Consider the following 20,728-nt stretch of genomic DNA (forward strand, 5'->3'; position numbering starts at 1 on the left):
CGCGCAAATACATTGTAAACCAGTTAAAATGTATGAAAAACTAAAATCACACTTGCATGAATGAGTTATATTAAGACTTATGCGAGCAGAGAGGGGTGGCATTATGTGTAATTATGGTTCACTGACATGTGAGTGATCTGTTTTAGATCATTTTAGGCCACAGAGAGAGGAAGAAAGAGAGGAAAGAAGAGGAAACAAAGAGGAGAGGAGTGGAGAGAGAAAGAAAGGGGAAAGAGGGATTGATGATGAATTATTCAAATAGGACAGAGCTCTTTCTAGAGGTTGTAATTGAGGTGAGAGATCACAGGGAGAGGTAATGCATTATGTGCTGGAAAGGAGCCTTGGCCCCCAGGGAGCATAATCTCGCTACCTACATCGAGTCTTTCTTTCTTTTTTCTTTTCTTTTTTTTTATTCTTCTTGCTCGGTGTTCCTTCACCCTGCATGCACTGCTCCCCTCTGCTTTCATTCACAAACACTGATTGACACACACATACACTCTCTGTTACACACACACTGTACAAGTACAAACACACATACAGAGATACATTCCAAAATTGTGAAAGAAAAAAAAAACCTCCAGCAAATCATTTCATCTGGTACAGCGACTTAAGATTCTACATTTTACTGAGCTGATTTTCAAGAATCAGTGCATTTAAAGATTCATCTTATTTGGAATCAAGTGGCGTATTTATAGGTACAGTGATTTTAAGACAGCGTCTCATAGACATTTCTTTGGCCACATTTTATTTGCATTGTTCAATGTCAGTTCTCGCTGTCAAGTGACTATAATGTGCCACTAAGAATGGCTGCCTAGTTACAAGTGACCCTCATAACAGCGTGAGAAGTAGTCTATGAATCTTTAGCGTCTGGGTTAGGGTCAATGCTGAATAAACAGGGAAAATAATTACTATCAGTTTCAGCCAAAGCAAAATCAGTGTGTTGATTAAACACATTTCAATAATGTGGAACCTATGTACACACCGCTTTTAAGTAAATCTAAAATTTTCAGTGATAGTTTTGGACTTAATCTTGTCAATAGGGTCAGGTTTAGGGTTAGAGTTAGGTAAAGGTCATGGTCGGAGATACATCCCAAAACATCTGTAGCATGTCAGAGACCAGTAGAGGTTTTTGTGTTTTTTTGTGCTACAGTTATGTTTGTTGAGCCAGTTAAATGTATATGATTTCTAAATGGAAACTTAATAGGCATGCAAGTGTTAATTGAACATATTCATTTTGTCACCTGATAGTTAGCTGAGTGTCAAATCTGTTCAAATCACGAGTTGTTTAAACAGTTGAACCTGCTTAGAAACTAGAGAACGTATGTCACCCCAGATGCTGTCAGTTGTTTTAAAGTTAACCCCAAAAAATGAACATTTGGTCATTATATGCTCGCCTTCATGCCAGCTAAAATATTGCTGAAGATTTTATATCAGTGTAAGACGCAGTGAGCTAGTTGGAGCAGCTTCATATCAGTTCTCCAAAACAGCCGGAGTTAATACAGCATCTCTCTGTAGAGCTCCAAAAAGGACAAAAATATAGCGTTAAAATTACTACAAACATCATAATCCAAGTGTTGTGAAGCAAAAAGATTGCACTGTGGGTCCAGTATTTACCTCATTATCTCCTAGACTTGCCTCACTTGCTTCTGCTGTGTCACGACGGTAGCAAGTAGATGTTGCCTTCAGATGCTGTCGGGAATATTGCAATTACAGTTAGAGCACACTTGAGCTTTGAGCTGAAAGTAGAAAACAAGTTTTACTGAGTTACTTTGAACTGCAACAGCAGTGTGAAGAGGAGTATATTTGCATTGGTTTGTAGCTAATGTTTTAATTAGGTTATTGGATTAGAGTTGTTGTGCACCTAAAAGTTGAACAAAGAGTGAAAAAATGACATTGACAGGTTAAATTCAGCTCTCCCGTCTATATTTATGACTTTATTTGGTCTTAGTAGCACGCTTGCTGCTGTTGTGATAGTTGGCTCACTGCAAGTCAATGAGGATAATGGGATAAATATTGCACTTTTTGAAGGTTTGTGTCAAAACACTTGGACAACACTCTTTGGGGAATTTTTTGGTCATTTTTCACCTTTTTTGCAACTCTAAAGAAACATTCTCATTCACTCCAGTTGTTTTGGCTGAAATGATGCTGCACCAGGTAGTTTTCTCTTGGTTATATTGAGATAGTTATATTGGCATTGCAAATTGAGGAGGATCAATGTATCAATTATATATGTGATATTAGACCATGTGTCATCTTGGATTTTGGACATTGTAAAATTGTGATATGGCTTCAGTGTTGTGTTTTCTGGTTTTAAAGGCTGCATTACAGTAGGGGTTGGAAAAATATCAGTTTACTTAGGTATTGCAACTCTTTTTTCTACGATAGTTTTTTAACTGATGCTTTTGATTCCTAAATCGATAAAATTCTAAAAACAAAAATTGCAATAAATTGTAGTACCGAATCGCAGTACTTGTAGAATCACAATACTTGCAAGCTCAAATATTTAAATACTTAATGTGCATCGTTTTTGGAAATATGACCCATGAAACACAGTCAGTGTATCATTCAACTTTTTCCCATAGTCCAGTGTTAAACATAGCAAACAAAAATCGCAATAAATCATAATATTAAATCACTTACTTGTACACTTACAGTACTTAAGACTTGCAAGGCATATTGAATCGGCACCCAAGTATTACAATAGTATCGAAATTAGGAGATGAGCATATCTTTCTACATTACAGCGAAGAAATGCAGTTTTCTGGACCTGTTATTTCATCATTATATCCACATTACTAATTCTTGTTTATGAAAAATGTGTATAAGTATCTTATGAAAGCACAAATAGTTCACTTACAATATTGTCACAATGTTGATGTTGAGATATTTGGTCAAAGATATTGTGATATTTGATTTTGTCTATATAATCCAGCCCTAGTAAAACATATTTTTTGGTTTCTAACTTCCGTTAAGAAAAAAAAATGCATTTTGAGAATAAAATCACCTTTATGAATAATAGATTTTGCTGTGCCCTCTTAACCTCTTCCTAGTGCTGCATGCCACTGCACTAGTTCCTTTGTAGTATGCATAAATATTTCAGGGATGTAGCAGTATTGTTTTGCCTGGTTGCCTTTGGGTTGACCTTTGCTCTCTTTTCTAGTGGTTACTGGAATGATGGCACTCTAGGAGTTTATGATATTCTTACTAAAAGCACTCATTGTACGTTGCTCTGATCCAAAAGTAGCAGCTTAACATTTAAAATGTGAATGTAGATCAACTAAATCAGGCAAATCTGGGTTGATCTGGTTTGAGTTTAGCAGAAGTGAGACCCGGTTTCCACCTGGCATGAACATCCATCCTGTGTGATCCGATCACAAGCTGCCACGTCTAAGTACAGGTGTAAACAGCAGCAATGTGTCCTTAATGCGTTTTGAGATCCGATCGCTCAGGACGCTTTCAGAGGTGGCCTGACATGTGTCCCAGGATGAATTGAAGGACTGCCCACTCACCTGACGTCCTCTGTCTTCAGCTGCGGTCCAGCCCAACACCGCCAACACCGGCCAATTTTCCAATGTAAAAATCTGCTGCCTAACACAGCTGCACTGTCAAGTGGTGGATCAAATGCAAACTGAAGTGCAGGTGGGCTATAAAGCAGCTATTTAATTAATAGAAATACAACTTGGAGGGTGGGGACGACATGGGAGTCAGATTTGGGGTGCTCTAAAACATGTATAGAAAGTATGCAGGGTTTTCTCTTCCATATAAAATTCTCGGGCAGTGACAGTTCTTAAATTCATGTCATTACATGATTAAACACATTCTAACCCTAAATGTATTCCAGCAGAGTTACTATATGAATACTACAGAAATTTTACAGGCCACAATGTGAATGTGCACGTGTTTCATCATCCTCTGGGTTTAGTTTTCTTTTTTTTTTTTTTAAACCTTGTCTATCATTTCTGACACACATCAGAGCCGTGACAGTGGGAGAGTCCCCACCCACATTCACGCGTCCAGCCTGCAATAACTTACAGATGTGAAATACATGTTAAGTAACTGACAGCATCTTAAAATGAGGCTGGAGTGAGCAAGAATGCCTCCTTTTGTCAGTAGTCTGGTGCCTGCTAATGCCATTTAATTTTCACTTCATTTATGCATTTATTTATTTTATGTGGAAGGAGGACTAGCAAAGTAAGAATAGCTTTGTATGGTGTTACTTTCTATTTTACTGTGCATATGCTCTCTCTCTCTTCCTCTCTTCCTGCCTCAGCTAAAAAAAAACAGCCTGCAAATGTAAATGATATCTGTTTATCTGCACGTAGAGCTGGAAAGTGAGATTCGATCACAAGTGGGCAGGCGAGGCGCATGTGGAGACACATTTTAATGCCAGGTGTGAGCGGACAAAGTGAAAGCTGTCCAGTTGTGGTCAGGTCACCAAAGACACATTTTAATACCAGGTGGACACAGGGCATTAGTCTCCCCCTTTTGTGCTGAAGGTGTACATGCTGTGCCGATTTCATTCATTCCCATCAGCTTCACCACCCTCCATTCCTGCTGCAATTTCACCATCTTAACCCCGACTCACCCTAACCAATAAAACACACCAGGAAAATAGACACACATCGAGGCAGGCACACACACACGCACACACACACAGCTCTTTGTTCTGTCTTGATCTGATCCGTCTCTTTCTCTGTTTCTTTATTTCTTTCTCTCTCTTGCACTTGCATGCACACAAACAGCCGCACACTCACACAGGCACATGTAAACAACGTGTTGACCTGAGGCACTTTCTCTGTCATGGATTGAGAAGCAGCAGGGGTATCTTCTAACTCTGGATGATATAGATGTTTCAGACCCATGCACACTGCCTCGTACACTCAGAGACGAACAGAGAGACTCACACACACACATAGACACTCACCCCGCAGCACACATCCTCCCCATCTGGCCAGTTAAATCTTTAATGGCCTATTCCAGCGGTCCGGTCTCTGCGGTGAATGTAGATTTGTGTTCAGAGGACCCCCAGCAGCTCCACAGCGAGTGTTAACCATCTAGCCCCACTCAGACACGTCAAACCCAGCTGACAGCCGCTTCTGTCCCCGCAGCCCGGCCCTGCGTGGCCACAGGCCAGCCACTCCCGTTTCCAGGGCCGGGGACCTCCAAGCAGCGGTGGGGACTTTGATCAGGGATTTGGATCTTCGTTTCTGACAGTTCTGGGTTGTCTGGGCCGTCTCCTGAATGCCGTTGTTTATTCTGACAGGGTGCAAGGCCTAGATATATATGAGGACAGGGAAAATGGCAGCGGCTTTGGGGTGCGGTTGTTTTTGCACATGGCAAGCACATAGGTTGGAGAGCATGTGTGTTTATGTGTGTGTGTGTTTGTGTGTACAGTGGCTGGTCTCAGACCTTGTGTACATCAAGCTGGGTACATTTTAAAATGCATCGTTTTTTCCCCTGTCTGCTCAGGCCCCTCAGCCACAATAATTCTGCATAATCCACAGAAAACAGATATATTCAAATGCACCCTCCACTGTGGATACATTTTAATATGCTGGTGTGGCGTTCTAGAGTGAACTGAGTAAACAGAGAATTTCAAAAACATGAACGTTTGATTGGCGTGTGCTTAGTGTGGACACAGCCTCAATCAGTGGATTAAGCTGAGACACTCCTCGGTCTTCTTTCATTTATCTTCGGTGTTTGATACACACTAGAGACGGAACAATTACCATTTACTTAATAAACAGTGATAAGTAATTCAGTTTTAATTATCACACTAACTTTTGTAAACACGTCATGCGTGTTCTTACCTTTATGACCTTTTCTGATTTTCAATACAAAACAGGATGAAATAATCTCAGTGTGTTCGGGTAATTATTTAACATCTTCAGCATGTTTTAACAATACCAAATATAAAAAAAAAAAAACTTCATCATTTTGGACATGGTAACCATGTTTTTGATTTTTCTTATCGCCCCATCTCTAATATGCACCCATACTTTGTTTAACATACATTATCTTTCTCTCTATCTCAATTTCTATCTGCCTTTGTCACTCTCTCACACACTTGTTGATATTCAAACCCCACTTTGCCCACTCCCCATCACCATCACCGCCTCCATCACCCACCCAGTGACACCGAAGTGCACGCCATGCCACCACCACCACCACCTCAGTGTCATCCCACCTCCACACACCCACACACAACCACATGGCGGTAGGAGGGGACTTCAAAGAGAAGCTGCTCTGGGGGTCGGCAGCTCACAGCAACTGTCACAGAGCCACGGGCCAGCGCACGGCTCAGAGGAGGGGGAGCAGGAGGGTGAACGGACGGATGCAGTGGAAGAGGCGAGAGAAAACGCACAAATTAGTTATGTGAAAACCTCTTGCACGAGGGTGGGGAGGAATTATCTTTTAGCATGGGTGACATTGCAGTGATCTGTTTTTGATTATCGTACGCCCTGGAGAACGGGTGCGTGACAGGGAAGATGAAGGGAGAAGAAAAAGGGGGATGGGAGCTCAGGACAAGGTGTTTCCTTAGAAACACTATGCTGTGGCTCTTCAGCAGGAGAGGGGAAAAAAAGAGGAGAAAAGGGATTGAGAAGCGTAGAGGTGTTTCTTGCCGCCGCAGAGGTTCTGTGTGACAACTGGAAGCTCTCGATACACCATTTGGCTCATACACACGTCTCCTCTCTCACCTCCACAAATCACTTGATGCTGTGGATTCCCCCGTTCTCCAGTAGCATAATAATAACCATATCCAACAGCCTAGTCATCATGGAGACAGTAACGAGTCAGTTTTATTGCTGTATTTGTCTGTTGTTTATGTTTGTTTTTCTTACCTTTATGTTAGAGAAGACTCAATCCTACTGTTCATCTTAAACTGCTTCTAAATTTCAGATTAAGAACTAAACTGCCTTTGGCATAGCTCCTCTGTCAAATTACAAAACTGCATTCATTCACAAAACAGCATGCATATGTCTCAATTTGTCCATTGTTTTTTTTTTCATTTAGTGGACATGTATGACCCTATTCAACTGATTTAAGGTTGTGCTCGTTTATAATAGTTGAGAGTCAACTGTTATGTCCAGTCTCTCAAGGGATATGTCAATTTTTCTGTGCAAGAAAAGAAACAATCTCTCAGAAAGTGCTGTTAAAAGGCCACAGTTAAAAACAAGACAGGTGGCAGTGCAGGGTTGTTAAACACACACACCCACACACCCACACACACACACACACCACACCTGTGTGAAGGGGGCTTTTCTTCAACCTGTCGGTGCAGTACAGCTGGTTTCCATGGCAATAGCAGGGGTTGGCATGGTGATGGTGTCATTGACCCAGAGATTAAGCATGACAATGAGCCATGACTATTTTTTTTCTCCTTTTTTCTTCTTCTTCTTCTTCTTCTTCTTTCCTCCTCACTTCTCTCCAACAGTGTCAAATTCCCTCATGTAAAACCACTAAGCTTGATGAATGCCTCAAGGACGCATGTGGTTACACAGAACGCAGCCACACATCCAGTTTTGCTGCTTTTTTGTTTACCTGGAAATTTAGCAGGTTCGCTGGGTGTAAGAGGATAGTTTGGGATACTGTAGCTGGCAACTGGTTTCTTTTTGCTTCTCCCTCATTCATTCATTCACCATGATGTAACTGCTGAAGTGAAAGGCCAGACTGGCTGGTCTGACCAAAATAAAAGTCCTCGCTTAGAAACCAAGATAGGATAAAACCATGGGAAAAAAAAAAAAAAAAATAGGGGTATCGATCTTTGGCTTAAGTGAGATTCAGTTTGATTCATGATTCACTTGTTCAATTTAAGAACTTTTTTTTGGTGGAGGGGGGTATTAAATTCAGTTCGATTAAAATTTGGAAACCATGATTCGAGTCAATGATTCCATTCAGTGCTTTTCACCAAAAGTCTTTATCCATTAAATGAGCATGTGCAATAATATAAGACTATACTTCTCCATCTGAAATGTGAAAAAAAAATCAGACAACCGATTTGCTCAACATTATTTAGTAAAAAGAAAAAAAAAAAAAAAACATTGACAAAAGTAACAATTCATAGTTGATCAACATAAGGTTTAGGCTTTTTTGTAAAGATTCACGAATGAAGTAATTCCAAGCATTTTTCAGGCCAAAGTCAGTGTGATACTGAGCTCCACAAAATCCTGGTGTATGTCCTGGTACAGAATCATAAAAACACAGATACAATTGAAAAGACAAGACACTTAAGATCTAAAAAGAGCAGTGGAATTGCAAGGATTTATAATCGATGCATTGAATGAATTGTTAAACCTTTTCAAAGATCTCCTCTGCTTCAGTGGGAATAAAGAGGGAGTGAAAGAAATTCCCAACATTTGCCACTGACATTCAGTGTGTATGCTCATGCAAGTATTGCTTTAGTTCAGTCATTGCATGTAGCGTGGTCCGGGTTTGAACGCTGCCCTCGGACCAAGCGCGCACGTCACTGAAGATTAAGACAGTGCTATTTCTACGATCAGATCAGCTGCTCCTTTGTGGAATCATTTCCCCCCTTTGCAGTGCCAAAGCTTATGCAGCAAATATATAAACAGTTCGCTGCGCGTTTCATTGATTGATTGACTGGCTGAGTGATTGATTTGTTGATTCATAGCTGTGTACAATATCTCAGTCGCCTCTCCCCGACTGCGTGCCTTGGCTCATCAGATAAAGTGCACTTAGCCGGAGTATAAAATCCCTTCCAAGGATGAAAAAGTGGGGAGGGAGGGAGGGACAGGAGTGGAGCGTGTGGCTAAACCTGGAATTGCATTTGGCCCCTATCAGCTTTGCTATTGTCACTTTAGCCTTCTGCGTGGTTTGCACCTGCGACCACTAAGTGCAATAAGAAGCACTGCAGGCCCTTGGTCCTCCTCTCACTGCTGAAAATATATGTGCACACACACACACATGGACACAGACACTTTAATACACACAGACACACACCAGTTAGGTTCTAGCTTGTCAGCTGTCACGGTGCAATCCACTTCTGCTCCAGTCCTGCTCTCTGGCTAAGGCAGGGGCGCTAAAGCCACCCTGCAAATATTTGGCCGTGTTTTCCTCAGTTTTGCTCTGGAAGATGGAGTAGGTGGCAGAAGTGAGAGTAGGTGACACAGGAGGATGGCGGGGTGTAACTGCAACACACCCCACCACCCTGTTTATGCTCACGTGTGCATGCGTGTTTGCGTTTCCGTGTTCGTTGATTCATGTGTACGCCTCAGCCTGTTAATTTTGATAGGAAACAACAGCTATTTTTATCCTTATCTGTATCTGAACACACATGCTCATGCACACACTCTCTCTCTCAGACACACATTAACACACACACACACACACACACACACAGACTCAGCCAGTCACCCACTCCATTCGTCCTGCTATATCACCGCAAGGCAAGCTGACAGAGACTTTGTCAGCAACTCACAGAGTGACTGTTCTCTCCACTCTCTCTCCCTTTCTCTCTCCCTCATTCTCTTTCTCTCTCTCTCTCTCTCTCTCTCTCTCTCTCCCCCTCACTCTCTCTCTCTCTCTCTCCGTCTTACTATATGTCTCTCTCGGCTTAGTGCAACCTTCTCTCCGGTGCCGCTATCCTCTACTGACACATCACTGCAGCTCAGTCACAGAAAGCCATCTAAAGCGGGTGGATGGGATGACTGGCAAGTTCAATCCCCGCAACTTCTTATGTGTCCTTAAATAGTCATGTCTGAAATTTAGCTGAAAAGCAATACTTGTTGCCATACCAATTGTAAGTATCTACTGATTTAGAGAAATCTATAGATATTTTAAAAGCTTTTTAGGGAACAATTTGCCCATAATACGAAAAAAAAAAGATATTTTCCTACTTATCACTAGTGCAGTGATTCTTCAGTGACTGTTCCTTTAAAATCACGGTTATTCCAGCGAGATCTCAGATTTTGTGTTGGTGTAACTGCATTTTCATTTAGAAATTCATGCAATTAAGCATGTCTTCTCTACGATAAGCACATTAAGCTAAAATGTGCACCCAGCACCTTGGATCACGGGCACTTTGCCCTCACTCTGCATTAGACTTTTTATTTTGGCAGGAAAAGAGCAACGGGAGTTATAAACTTAAGGAATCCTCTGCTGTTCTCCCCTGCCTTCTTGTTTTGTTCTTGTCTTTTAGAAATGCTCAGCTCCCATTCTACAAACTATTGTAGCAGGATTTTCTTAATAGTCTACTTGATTTATTGGATATACAGTACTTAAGTGTTCATTCATTTTGTTGTAGAACCATTCTCACATTAAGCTACTTGTTTTATTGCATATATTTGTTTTTTCCAGGACACAGGATTTTTTTTTTTTTTAACTGTTTTTATGGGTTTCTTGTTGTTTTAGCTCTTGCCTTCATTTATGTTGGCAGCAGATTACTGAGGTAATTTTGCACTGGATAAGACCACTGGTGCCTAATGTCTATGATGTACATGAAGAGTTAGATTGGTGTGTTGATCATAAATTCAGCCAATTAACCTGCATTGATATTCTAAAGGAAATCCATGGAACGAATCAATGTTCAGATAATTCTGTTGTATGTTAAATGTAAACTTGAACATTTCAGAAGATAGTCTGACTTTATTAACATGTTTATTAATGTGTATAAAACTTTTGATAAAAGTACTGAGTCTTTGGCTTGAATCATGGCTTACAAACTTGAACTGAATATATTTTTATCTAAAATAAAAAAATGTCCTTAAATCAAATTAACAATATCAGAATTGCAACTTTAATTGAATCGATGTTAAGCCAAAGGCTGACACCCCTAGAAATTAGTGTCTAATTAAAAGAATGCAGGTTAACCATCCTCTAGATCCCAAAGATGCCGGATAATGAATCTCATGCTCTAATTTTTACACTGTGTATGTAAAAATCTACAAATGTAAATGAATCCACCGCCGGGGCTTGTGGGCTTTGAGAGTAGGCTGCTCCACAGACCATGCCACATGCCGTCATCCGACTCTGCTTGTTCTTTGCATCTGTTCCTACTGCGAATGCCAAAGGAACGAGGAGTCCAACATGGAATGGCTTTGAAGCGTCATTGCCGTGAGCACGCCAACGTGGTTTTCCTGCTCAACGGAGCTCACAGTCATTTGGCTCGTCCCTCATTCTTTGTCTGCCTTTGCCCCCGGGGTCTTAGCTGCATGTGAGCCACAACGCATGGCGGAAAGATCAGCTGGTCGTTTGGAGAAGCTGTCCAGTGATGTTTTTGCTCCCGTTCTCCTTGTACTGTATGTGGCTGATTGTGCACATCAAGCGCTGCGCCAGTAATTACCTCTGATGATTTCTGATGGTACTGAATTGGCTGTCACTCAAAAGCATATGTACAAAGTGGCCGCAAGGAAGAATGGGGAGCCATTGAAGCCTAGATATGCCATGTGGAATGGAAGATAATGTTGGGACCACTATTTAATTTGATGAAGTCTAATTATCGAGCTGCTGTGTTGAGTGTTCTCATTCCTGACTAAAAAAGATTGTGGGGAAAGATTGCTGGTAATTGGCGGATTGGCTTTGGTGGATATGATTATGATTACAGTGATGATGATGATGATGATGATGATACTGATAAAATTGGTGGAGGTGATGGTGATTAGGATGACTGTGATGATGATGATGATGATAATTGTGGCACAAAAAACCTTGCTTGCAAATTCAGTGTCTTCTGTTGTTCTCATATTCACACTTTGTATTAATCCAGTCTTTCTCGTACATTGAAAGCATTCTTATTTATTTTATACATTTAAAACAAGCTGCCCACATTCACAATCATCCTCTGTATTTTTCATTACTTAACAATCAGAAATTTGTCCATGTCTATGTGCTTGATCTAATAGTGACCCATTCAGTCATCTGCAGCATGTGTCATTTAAAGTGAGGAATCATTTACATGAGGAATTTGCTTTTTCTCACTTAAACGATTGACTTAAAAAGGAAATCAAGCCTAAGAGTGAATGTGTATGTATGTGTGTGTGAAACCAACCATGAGAAGAACGGATGAACGCCCATCCTTGACTGCTCCTTCACCTCAAGTGCCACTACTGGGTTCCTCGACATCAATAATGATCTACCTTTGCTGTGTGTCCTGACATCAGAACAGATTTGAGGATGATGACAATAACTGCCTCTGTCATTTCCACATCTACTGTCCCACCTCAAATTAACACCCCACCTGCTCCTCTCTGTCTCTCTCTCTCACTTTCTCTCTTTTTCTATCCATTTTCCAACTCACTTTATCTTCTCTTCTCCTCCCTCCTTTTCCCCCAGGGTCTGGTGGGGGAGAAGTATGGCAGCATCCGTGTGCCAGGGGAGGTGGAGTCAGCTGAGTTTGAGATGATCCTGGATGCGGCTGTGGAGGCAGGGCTGGACACACACATCCTGGAGGAGTGGTACTGCAGGGACGAAAACTCAGTGCCGCCCGCATACTACCTCAAACCCAAAGCCCAAATGCTTAAGAACTACCAGAACTCTGTGAGTCCAACCAACATGACATCTAACCCATATCCACTAACTCCTAGATGTCAAGCAATAAGTAAATAAAGCGTACAAGTTGGCTGAAATGATTGCAGATTGTGTGCACATATTGATGTGTTGTGTCTCCTTGTATACGTGTATTTCAATGCATTTTAATGAAAGCCGTCCATCGCCTGGACAGGACTGATTACATGTCCGTTTCCATCAGATTTCCATCCGTTTTGACTGACAGGTCTGGATGCACAGATCCATCACCATCCATTTAGCCAATTAGGGGCGTTCCTGCATTTGTTTTGTGGAAAAATTGAAGTGAGGTGAACACAGCAGTACAACTTCTCAGCACAAAAACAAAGACGGGGAAAGCTCGGTATAACTTTGGCATGATTGTAGGCATCTCAGTTTCTTATCTGTGTCTTCTTTTTGTATGGAGTGGCACAGTTATGAGCAAAGCCCTCTTGGCATGTTTTCTCCTTACTGTACTTCTTCTACGCCCACCATGTCCTCATTCCAAAACACACCAATGGACAAATCAAGTCCAACTTCCTCCACAACTTAACCTAGTAAATTAGTTTTGGTACATCCTCTACACTGAGCTGACGGACGGATTTTAAATTTGCGACCAAGCTGGCACAAGTGAAGATTATGCTGTTGCTAACGTGCAGTCAGAAATATCAGGATTACAAATCAAGCATGCATGAATCTTATAAACAAGGTAAATTTCATGAGGGAAGGCTATTGTAACTGTGGAAGTTCCTATATAATAAGTTCTAGTGCCTATTTAATAGCCGGGACACAAGCGAGTAATTCATTTTTAGCAGTCTTTTTTTCCTGTTTACTGATTTACTTGTTTATTTTGTAGACTCATTTTATCTAATCCTGTTTTATCTCTCTTTTTTCTGGTATTTTATCCCATTGTTGTGACTTCATTTTGCAACTTGTTCCTATCCTCCTTTCTCTGTGAAGCTCTTCGTAAAGCCTGTTTAACATAAGTCCAACAAAATAAAGTTTCTTATTTTCTAGTTTCAACAGTAATTCACTCAGTAATTGGTCTTAAAGAGTGATTAGTGTCTAAATAATAAGGACTATGGCCTAATTTTTGTGACTACTGCATTTTAAGGATTAAATGACAAAAGGGCCTGACATTGATTGAAGCTTTGAGACCATGTGCCAGTCAATGAGTTGATAGATGAGGGAGCATAATTTCAAAAAGCAAATTACATCGCTAAAGTGGGACAAAACAGAGGTTCATTGATTCATTTTATTGATGGGCTAGTTTAAATTAATATTATGTTTTTTCAAGAAATCTTGGGAGCTGTTACTGTATTGCTTAATGCTGTGAAGTGAAGACAGGGAAGAAAAGAGAAGTAGCCGCCTAAACAAAATCTCTGTCCTCAAACCCAAATTTGCAAGGTAACCTTTTATGCTACATCAATCCCAAAGATCATCTTTTAAATTTGCTATGATATTTTGTTGTGTAAAACAAGGGTCCAAAGGCAGCAACATCATCCTGAAACGAAGCAACATCTCACGCATGGACGCCATAACTTCAGTCACTAACTGGAGGCTTTAACAATGTTACTAATGGAGTCTTGTCCTTGAGCTCTCCGGTTCATGAATTTAATTGTCCTTGAGGAATCCAATAAAAACACGCACACACACAAAAACAACACATTTCATATGCACATATAGAAAAGCAAACTACAAAGCTTTGTTTGGAGTGCATGGGGAAAGTTGAGGCAGCTCTTGAGCCCTTTTAAAATTCCTGTCCTTGAGTTCACTTTCACAAAAAAAAAAAAAAAAAAAAAAAACTTTTACAATGCTTGTAAATGACCCTTTAAAAGTCATTTAACAACAATTCTGTCAGCAGTTACTTTTAAATTAAATTGTTAAACTTCGCCAGGCCTACCTTCTTATCCTGTCAGTAACTTTATGGAGCTAATAAAGCATATGCCTGAGTTTTATTAAAAGCTGCATGGTATTCTTGCTTTGAGTTTCACTTCAGTATAACCATAGTATATCATTAGCCAGGTTAGCGCGTTGAAGGCCAGACAAGACACCCCTGGTAAATTCAGTCGTGGAAGAACCCTCCTTACATAATTGTCTGCATTTCTCTCCTCACATGGACCACAACAGTGCTCCTTTTCTTCCATCCAAAGAGGACGAAATATGACAAAATACACCTTGTGAGAGCTGCATACGGTGTAAAAAAGTCCTCAGTGTAAGCTGCTGTAAAGTCAAATTGTCTCTCTCCCTGCCCCTGTCCTCCTCAGATGGAGTCAAGCAGCGCAGCCAAGACCAAGAATGACAAGGCCTGGAGGAATGTGTCGGAGGAGATCAAGAGGATCTTTCGTACGGCCGTGCTGCAGCTCCAAGAGAAGGGGACCATGAAGAGCGCTCAGGCCAAGAAATTCCTTTGCTCTGGTTGGTCTGAGGTCTACGCCATTATGTCTGAGTTTTTTTTTTAATCTCAGTCTCAAATCTTTTGCTTTTTACGGTCTGTTGGTTAGGATTATGGTTACAGTGATTTCCTTGTGTGTGTTTGTTCGACCTGTCTGACCCAACACTATGAACCTAGGCTCATTCATCTTATTATGTCAGAAAAGTGTGAAAATGCACTTTTTATGTCAATAATTGATCAGTCATACTAAATTATTTTATGACCTTTAGTAGGAAGTATGTCATTTTAAAGCTCTCAGTGCAAATATTCATCTATGAAAAGCATCAACAAGTATTTACCACAATTTGCCTGTTCTCCTGTTACTCTGTCTGGCAAAAACATTTATTACTAGTCCCTTTTATAAATGAAGGGAAAACCCAGGCGACTCACATCACAAAACAAAAATTAAATCATACCTTCACAAGTATGTCAATTATTTGCAATGTGATTTCACAAGCTGTGTCTGTCTGACAGTGTTTACATGCACAAAATCCAATTTGTTGTCTGATTGTTCAGAGATGTTTACATTCGAATTGTAAATGGGAACAGTTAACGGGATTGCAGGGATATTAATAATGCAAGTTCAGCTCCACCAGTTGAACGCGTCTTTTCCCTTTCCATTTGCAGCCTTTCCTTTCTGCCTCATGAAGCTTATTATGCCATATCTCTAGATAGTTAACAGCGTAGTTATTGACTAGCTTTGTGTTGTGTTTTTTTACAATGGAACATGGAGCCAATTTGCAGGGAGAATATAATGCCTGCTAATGTGGGGGTGAGAAGTACCTCTGAAAACCATAATTATTTTTCACCAAAGTAGTTACTCTGCGCTCACCTGCTGACATCATCACATAAAACAGAAAAAGTACTGAGGTGAAATCGCTAAAGTAGACTGCTAAAGTACTCGCTGCTAATTCTCAGTAAGAGGAAGAACAATATCCTCCCACTGTTTGTTTTCACCATGTAAAGTAGGTCTGCCCTAAAGTGCTCCATATGAGAGCTAATTTAAACAAGGCTCTCCATTTGGGAATCACACAGTCATTACCCGAACTGCTCAGACACTGCTAAGCTAATCTTTCAATAACAAGACATCTCTCTCTTTTTCTTTTCTTTTTTTTTTAATGCCTCTGTGCTGGCGAAAGCCGTGGCCAGAAACAGAATTATGTTTCTGGGTTGTACGTCTGTTCCATTCTCGTGAACAAGATACCCCAGGATCGCCTTGAGGGAATTTCTTCAAATTTGGCACAGACATCCATTTGGATTGAAGGATGAACTGATTAGATTTTGGAGGTCAAAGGTCAAAGGTCAAGGTTACTGTGATCTCACATCCGTCCCATTCTCAGGCACATGATATCTCAGAAACGGCTGGAGCCAATTTCTTCAAATTTGGCACATACGTCCACATGGACTCAAGGATGAATTGTTTAAAATTTGGTGGTCAAAAATCTCATGACAAAGTTTAACGCAAATGTCAAATAGGATGAAATAACGAAGTCATGACATTTTATATCCTGAAAGGTCAACTTCACTGTGACAACATAATGTGCAAAAATATTTTTCTGTCCATAATTCAACCCCATAACTCAGGAACATAGGGGGATATGTATTGTGAATGTATGTCTCATTTGGTCAGTTACTGAGAGGGGGGGTGACCTAAGCAATACTGTATATTTTGAGGGTTTTGGTCAAGTGCTTATCTTATAGACCAGGCCTTTGAGTCAGTAGCAGCTGGGATGAAACAGCTTCTGGCCTTTTACGTGGAGGACATTAAGTATTACACAAAGCTAATTAAGTATTTGCCGTTCAAATTTCATTCTTTGATATGAAAGGGAAGCGGCTCTTTTGTGTAAGGAAACTGTAGGTACTATGCAGTTTAATTGAGCTCACTGGGCTTCAAACAGTGCTTGATTCTATAGAGGAAGATACGCTCTCTTGAAGCTCCCAACTTTCCTCTCTCTCGTCTAATTAGCAGTCTGCCATGTGAGCAGCACTGCACAGGAGTTGCTGGCAGAATTTCAGCAGAGCCAACTATTTGGAAGGCCTGTGATAAAGTTCAGCAATATTCCCTTATATGATTGTATCAGCTTTGTTTCCTACTGTATTAAAAAGGCTCAAGAGAAATTTATCTAATCAGAGACTAAAGGCTTCCAAAATCTGTTCAGCTTTGGTGCTGTAAGACTCTAAATCCTACATCTGTTTGATGGCTAGCTTTGGACGGTGTACAACATCATCCAGCGTTAGCCCTCTCAAGCTGCTTAGGGAAACCATGGCATTAGGCCATTTTGGATTTTCCCAAAACCATGCAGCAATGTAAGCTTTCGAAAACCGATATACATACGGTAGGTAGAGAAGTTCAGGAAGCGTTTTGGCTGACTGCTTTCGAAAAAAAAAAAAATGACCAAGTCGTGTTGTTTTATTTCTCATTTCAGCCTTGGAGGACGAATTAGACTTTGCTCTGGGGAAACAAACTCCTGCCTTCCTGAAGAAATGTGTCTGCTACATCCGCAAGATCTCTAACTTTGACCGCTTCGCCAAACTCCCTGAGATGGCCCGCTACATGGACATTGTGGTTAGCGCCGATCGCGTCATGCGCAACCAGGAAGCCTATGAACGTCTCTTGAAAGTGCGGGATGAGTTCATCCCCACAGTCGTGGCCGCCTCAAACCTCCGAGTCTATTCTTCGGTCACTCACTGCGACATGAAATTAGGATACTCCCAAGAAGTGGAGAGCCACTATGTGGAGGGTCTGTGTAAACAGTTCTACGAGGACATGGTTGATATCATCCAAGCCACAGTCCAGCAGAACTTTGACACAGAGACAGACCCGCTTTACGATGAGATTCTGCAGCACCTGTCCCTGTGTAAGACCTACGCCTCGTTCTTTGAGTACAAGAGTGAGTGCTTGGATTACGTGCAGGAGTACCTTCTGCCGTCCAAGGGGAGCAGGATGAGCCCTCTGGTGTTGTATGGGGGACCGTGCACTGGAAAGACCCTGCTGCTGGCTGAGGTCGCCAAACAGGTGAGCTGTTGAAATGTCAAGATGCCTGTACTGACGGGATGTAGCTTTACAGATTGAAGTAGAAGCACGACTTGTGTGCATGTATATGTGGAATTTAAGAGATAATTTTGCTGTTATGTTTATATTTGATGTGATCTCCACCCATCCCTTTGTCTCACTTTGTTCTCCACACACTCTTACTGTGTATTCAGGCTTTGTGCATGTCTGTCTGTCTGATCTGAGCATGTGTCCAACCTTGTACAACAGAGTATGAGGGGCGTGCAAACGTTCATATGCTTGCATGGCCATCTGTGTGTTTGCCAAGTTCATCCATCGCCATACTCATGCCTCTAATCTCATATGAACCCATGCATGTATTCATGTGTATGTGCATATCCACATCTGCATGAAACTTTGTATGTACCGATTTTTCTAATTTTTTTTTTTATACGTTTGTTTGTGAACATCTGCACTTTGTAAATTTTGTAAGTATGCATGCATTTCTTTCTTTGTGAGTGTGTATTTGTATTCTCTGCTCATTCACTGGCCCCATGTGTACCATCTGGCTGCCCAGCTACATTAGGATCACAATGCAGCCCGATCTGACGGCAGACGCCTATGGATCTACCCCTCCTGTTCAGCATTTGTAATGCATGTTATGGCATGTTATGGCAGAAAAAAGTGATTTTGGCAATAGGAAAATTGGCACACATTTAAGTGGACTGCCCAATTTTACATGTTCTTTCTGTGCTCATCTGAGCCTTTAACCTGCTTGAAGTCCGTGGGTTTTACCTCATCAAGTCAGTTCAGATTGTGTGAAGTAAACTGTCAGTTGCAAATGAGATTAGCAAATTTACTTTTACATACATTGCTGTCATTGTCTAAACTTTCTGGAAACCCTGTTCTTTTCAGTAACCCCCTCATATTTAGCACCTAAAGCAGATTAAAGCAAAATAATTATTTGCAAATGGTGTTTGACCTGGTTCCTTGAAGAACTGTAGAAAGACAACAAGTTGTGTGGCAGAAAAATAAAGCCATACATATGTAAATCTCAGTATTTTGTGGACATAAAAATAACTTATGGGCAACTCATGGCAAACTAAAGATAAATACTGAATCAAATTAAAGTCAAAAGAGCCTGTTCAGTTTGATAAGATTGTATGTTCACAAGGGCTGTTATCGCTGCTGCCAGACACAGGCAGTCAAACAAGTGAGGAATAAAGCTTTTTGGGGCATGTGTCTTTGATTGCTTACTTGTTACCAGCCTGTCGTGAAATTATCTTAAAGATAGAGTGTGCACAGTGTGCTTTCAAATACGGATGGGGGTATTTCCATGAGGAGTATATTTTTGAGGGGGAGGAACTTAATTTCTATGCATTTTTAGTAAATAGAAACTGCAAGCTGTTAGCTTGACCAAGGTGTAAAGAAATGCACACTCAGGTGTAAGTTGTTTTTTTTTTTTTTTTTTGACACAAGCACAAGACATAGTTTGTGAATTGTGCACAGTAATCACAACATCTGCTGAAGCACTACCCACTTTATTTATGACCAGAGGGGAGAGGGGGATACAGATCTAAATGCCTTGCTTTTCCATGTTTTATATTGCCCTGTGGCTCCTTTGGCCTTTGGGAGCAGAGCTGTGAGTTTGTCCACAGTGCTCCTGTCTGAAAAACCTAATCCCCCCCATGCATGGTAACACCATCACAATGAGCTCTGCAACCTGGGGCCAGATGTCCAAGTGATGCATATACACAAAAAGTATGCATTTGCCATTTTCCACACAGCTCTTATAAAAAAAAAATGGACTTTGCTGTGAGAATGTGCATGCTTTACAACATGCGTACACAGACTTTTGTGAGTCAGCTAAACTGAGCGATGTAGCAAAGTGGCAAAGAGAGGGATAATGTCAAAGAGAGAATTTGGGAGACATTTTAGTTTGAGCTTTAATCATTTATTTCACCATTTTAAACCAGCACCCAGTTGGTCTCAACAAAGTTTCATGGTGATAATATTTACAGGTGTATGTGTGTGAAAGGATGTACAAACTGTCATCTAAATCATACAATATTGTGCAAGAAGGTAAACACACATATTGGATGATAAATTAGACCTGGAAATAAGCTAGAGCAAAAAAAAAAAAAAAAAAAAAAAAAAATGGAGATACTTTGTGTATGTCTCTTGTTTTACTCTCTCTCTCTCTCTCCCTCTTTCTGTCTCTCTGATACACAAACACACACACACACTCACACACTCAACCCCCACACACCCCTACAGAGCTAAACAGGGAGTAGGACTCATCACAGTTGCCCTGAAAGCGTCAAATAACATCTTAATGCCTCCAGAAATCTCAGCTGGGGCCTTTCATGAATTCATGAATGAAATTATAATATCAATGAAGTCTCAAAAAATGAACTACTGCTCATTCATATTTTTTCTATTATGAGAAAAATATTCCTGTATGAATTAAAATATACATGATGCCATTGAGAATGCTGGAAGACACTGAGAGCACACAGTATTGAGTTTTATGCATTATTCATTAATGTGTCTTAATACTTACAAAATTAGGTGGTTCATATGTGCATTGCTGTAAGGTTAACAGGGGAACATGTCATAACCCACCAGTCTCCATTTGGGCTTGTCAAATATGTCTCCTGGTATTGAGCTACAATTATTGTATTTTTTGAATGCTGGGATGCATTGATGAGATGTATCATTTCAACAAATTTCAGCAAAAAACAGCAACAAACAAACATTACAGACAGATCATTTCTTTAAGTTTGATGAATACACAATCA

The 20,728-nt window shown here is 40.7% G+C and overlaps 1 protein-coding gene across 1 annotated transcript in view; it reads left to right on the plus strand.

Moving 5' to 3' along the window:
• Positions 1-20,728, plus strand: part of nwd2 (NACHT and WD repeat domain containing 2) — a 49,818-nt gene that overhangs the window by 23,956 nt on the left and 5,134 nt on the right. The window contains exons 5-7 of the mRNA XM_030076194.1: positions 12,292-12,495; positions 14,769-14,919; positions 17,362-17,951. Coding sequence (XP_029932054.1) covers positions 12,292-12,495; positions 14,769-14,919; positions 17,362-17,951 — 945 coding nt within the window. The remainder of the gene's footprint in view (positions 1-12,291; positions 12,496-14,768; positions 14,920-17,361; positions 17,952-20,728) is intronic.

This window comes from Myripristis murdjan, chromosome 18, assembly GCF_902150065.1.
Source record: "Myripristis murdjan chromosome 18, fMyrMur1.1, whole genome shotgun sequence".
In the NCBI taxonomy this organism is placed as follows: domain Eukaryota; kingdom Metazoa; phylum Chordata; class Actinopteri; order Holocentriformes; family Holocentridae; genus Myripristis; species Myripristis murdjan.